This window comes from Myotis davidii, unplaced genomic scaffold (genome assembly GCF_000327345.1).
Source record: "Myotis davidii unplaced genomic scaffold, ASM32734v1 scaffold453, whole genome shotgun sequence".
In the NCBI taxonomy this organism is placed as follows: Eukaryota; Metazoa; Chordata; class Mammalia; order Chiroptera; family Vespertilionidae; genus Myotis; species Myotis davidii.
This window is the reverse complement of record NW_006285234.1, coordinates 2,319,808-2,323,916: the sequence shown is the minus strand read 5'-3', so window position 1 is coordinate 2,323,916 and position 4,109 is coordinate 2,319,808. Positions and strand designations below refer to the sequence as shown.

At 45.5% G+C, this 4,109-nt stretch overlaps 1 protein-coding gene across 1 annotated transcript in view; it reads left to right on the top strand.

Annotated features, from left to right (window-relative positions):
* HYDIN (HYDIN, axonemal central pair apparatus protein) overlaps positions 1 to 4,109 on the top strand; it is a 361,269-nt gene that overhangs the window by 296,331 nt on the left and 60,829 nt on the right. Inside the window, exons 53-54 of the mRNA XM_015558788.1 lie at positions 922 to 1,021; positions 3,232 to 3,331. Of these exons, the coding sequence (XP_015414274.1) occupies positions 922 to 1,021; positions 3,232 to 3,331 (200 nt within the window). The remainder of the gene's footprint in view (positions 1 to 921; positions 1,022 to 3,231; positions 3,332 to 4,109) is intronic.

Genomic DNA, 4,109 nt, shown 5'->3' with positions numbered 1-4,109 from the left:
GCTCTTCAGGTTTATTTTATTTAAGAGTTCTAAAGAACACTTTTCTGCAATGTATACTCACAGCCCAGACTTCAACAATATTGCAACAATCATGCAAATAATTTAAACCCAGTAACTGGACAAGATAGAAAATGCGGTCTCATTTTTCCATTCTTATATTGATGGCCTACACCAGAATTCCCCCAAAGGGTGCTGTGAAGAACACTTCTCCTACCAAATGTTCAGTGAAGACCAAATTCAAATATATTTCAAAAATAATCCTAACCCTAGCTGGTTTTGCTCAGTGGATAGAGCGTCAGCCCACTGACTTGAAGGGTCTCAGGTTCAATTCCAGTCAAGGGCACATACCTCGGTTGCAGGTTCAATCCCTGGCCCTGATCAGGGCTTGTGCAGGAAGCAGCTAATTGATGTGTCTCTCTCACATCACTGTTTCTCTCTCTCTGTCTTTCCCCTTCCCTTCTACTCTCTCTAAAAATCAATGGGAAAATACCCTCAGGTGAGGATTAACAAAAAAATAAAAACAAAATTCTATTCTATAGGACATACCCATAGGATAGAATTTTTTAAAAATAAATATTCCTGCCCTAACTGGTTTGACTCAGTGGATAGAGCATTGGCCTGTGGACTAAAGGGTCTCAGGTTCAATTCCAGTCAAGGGCATATACCTTGGTTGCGGGCACATCCCCCGTGGGAAGTGTGTGGGAGGCAGCTGATCGATGTTTCTCTCTCATCTATGTTTCTAACTCTCTATCCCTCTCCCTTCCTCTCTGTAAAAAAATCAATAAAATATATTTTAATAAATAAATAAATAAAATATTCCTATCACATTTCTTTCATGATTCCCACTGCGTGTTACGTAGTTCAGGCTCTAAGCACCTCGTGGGTCTTGCTTTTACTGAAGACTCTCTCTCATCCCAACAGGTTTTGGACCCAGACAATCTTGTTGGAGTTGTTCAGATTGAAAACATCATGATCATTGCAGAGTCCTACGACATGGCCTTGGACATCACCTTCCCCAAAGGTGTTTAGCAGTCACATCTTCTGGTGCAGCGTAGTGCAGGGTGATAAGAACTATACTGGGTGGAGGGTGACATATCCTGAGATGGGCATCTGTTGGTGCAGTACAGGCGGTTATTGGAGGAAGGGTAGAATTTCAGGAAATAGTAACGCACGCCCCAGAGTGATGTTAGCAACATTACAAGAATCTCAGTTTGTCCAACTGGAAACAACGGCAGGGGGAGAGGTCATGTAGATACATTTACAGAGCTCTTTTCTGAGCAGTCATCTGAGAGTGAGTACCATCTTCCTGCCTGTATTAGTTTTCTATCACTGCTGTAACAAATCCCCACAAACTTGGTGGCTTCAGACAATAGAAATGTCTTATCTTTCAGCCCTATGGATCACAAAATCCAAAATGAATGTCACTATACTAAAATTAAGGTGTTGGCAGGGCTGCATTCCTTTCTGGAAACTCTGGGCAAGACTCTATCTCCTGGCCATTTCCAGCTTCTAGAAGCCACCCCCATTTCTTGTCTCATGGTCCCCTTCCTCCATCTTCAAAGGCAGGAATGTTGGGTCAAGCCCTTCTCACCTTGCTGGGTCTCTGGCTCTCCCATGTTTGTCTCCCTCTTTCACTTTTAAGGATTCTTATGATTATATTGGGTCCTTCAGAGAATCCAGGATCATCTCCTTATGTTAAAGGCCAATGATCAGCAATCTGAATCCCATCTGATACCTTAATTCCCCGTTGCTATGTAAACTAGCATGTTCCCAGGTTCTCTTGGGGCAGGGGTGGCATGATTCTGCCCACCACACGGCCCCATCACCCCACTTAGATAGAGCCTTTGACCATGACCTTTTCCACCTCCCTCCTTTCTCTGATAGATCTCAACAAGATTCATAGAATGTTAGAACTACATGTTTGCCTAGATGTCATCAGTCTCATGTACAAAGATAGCTACCACAGCATTATTTATAACAATGGAAGAGTGGAAATAACCTAAATTTCTATCAGTAATGGAATACTGTTATTGTAGGAATAATACTGTAAATTATGGAACAGCCATATCACGATATGTCGTATACCCATTAAGATCACATTGAGGATGCCCTGGGCAGTTTGGCTCGTGGATAGAGTGTCAGCCCACAGACTGAAAGGTCACAGGTTCAATTTATATTCAAGGGCATGTACCTTGGTTGCAGGCTCTGTTCCCCAGCCCCAGTTGGTCAGGGCACATATGGGAGGCAACCATTCAATGAATCTCTCTCACACCAATGTTTTTCTCTCTCTGTCTTCTTCCCACTCTCTCTAAAAATCAATGGAAAAATATCCTGGGGTGAGGATTAACAATAACAACAAAAGATCACATTGATGAGGAGTTGTTAATTATGTGTGGAAATTGTTATGATGTAATGCTAAGTAAAGCAATACAAATTTATATATAACTAGAGGCACAGTGCACAAAATTTGTGCACGGGCAGGGTCCCTAGCAGCTGCCCGCTGCTGGCTGCCGGCCAGGGCCTCCTTTCCCCCAGCTGCCTGCTGCCACCACTGCCACCACCACAGGTGGCAATTCGTGCACAGGTAGGGTCCCTAGCGGCTGCCCACTGCTGGCTGCTGGCTGGGGCCTCCTTTCCCCCAACTGCCTGCTGCCACCACTGCCGCCACCACAGACGGCAGGGCAGGGTCGGCCATGGGGAGGGGCCGAGGGCTGTTGGCAGGCCAGCCCCACTCCCTGATGGAACTCCCAGTGGAACTCCTGCTTGAGAACCAGTTGGAGTGTCTGCCCCCTGGTGGTCAGTGCATGTCATAGCGAGCGGTTGGGCAGCCTTAGCATATCATTAGCATATTATGCTTGATTGGTTGAACGGATGACTGGACACTTACCATATTAGGCTTTTACTATATAGGATATCCCAACTCTGTACACCATACGCTTAGTGCAAAAAAATTCTTTGAATACTGGGAGTTTTAGCTACTGGGAGACATTGAAGGACAGTGAACCTAAGATAGAAGCCAGAGGGAGCTGCCCCATTGAATTGGGTGCAAGAGCAGTGTCTGTTGTTTGCTAAGATGCAATTACAAAAGCTTTTCTATTAGAATTTGTTTTCAGAAAGCAAATTCTCTGAAATTATCACCATGACTTTTCCACGTGACATGCAACAGGAAGTCCCCCTGCCTCTTGTTCCCACGCCCACTTATCCTCCCCATCCCGGCCCTGGCCTCTGCAGGAGCTGAAGGAGGCCTCGATTTTGGGACCGTAAGAGTCCAGGAGGAGGTGAAGCAGCCCCTGCAACTGAAGAACCGTGGGAAATATGAGATCATGTTCAGGTAACCTGAAAACCATCCGGCATGTGGTCATCTGTGTCCACTCCTGGGGAGAAAAATGTGTCTAGGAGATTTTTTTTTAAATGTTTGGGGCAATCGTAAGGACCATCTCTGCTTTTAGCCTCTCCTGGTTTCAATGAAGGGAGTTCCAACTGCTAAGAGAGCAGAGATGCTCACACTGCTCTCAACTCTGCGGCTTTGTGGAGACCCTTAAGGGCCTTCTGAAGGCACCTAGCACCACGGGGCCTGAGGGGGAGATGCTGTGAATAGGAGATACTGGGAGGAGGAGGTCCTGGGGTAGAGGGAGAGACGGAGATGGGGAACCTGGCCTCAAGTTACCCTGCCTTCTCTTCAGCTCCTCTGTTTCATAAATTGGCATTCTACATAAGATTTCAGGTGGGTAGATGTTCCAATTTTCTCTTTTAGTTTTAAGAAGCGCTGTTTGTATGCATTCCTAATGGCAGCCTAGTGGACTAGAGGTTCAGCTTGTGCTCATCTCTTGAGATTAAAAATCTGGTGATAGCCCAGCCAGCGTGGCTCAGTGGTTGAGTGTCAACCTATAAACCAGGAGGTCCCTCTTCTATTCCTGGTCAGGGCACATGCCCAAGTTGCTGGCTCCATCCCCAGCAGGGGGCATGCAGGAGGCAGCCAATCAATGATTCTCATCGTGGATGTTTCTATCTCTCCCTTCCTCTCTGAAATCAATAAAAATACATAATTTAAAAAAACAATTCAATGGTATATAAAGTGATTATATTTCATAACCAAGTGTGTTTATGTG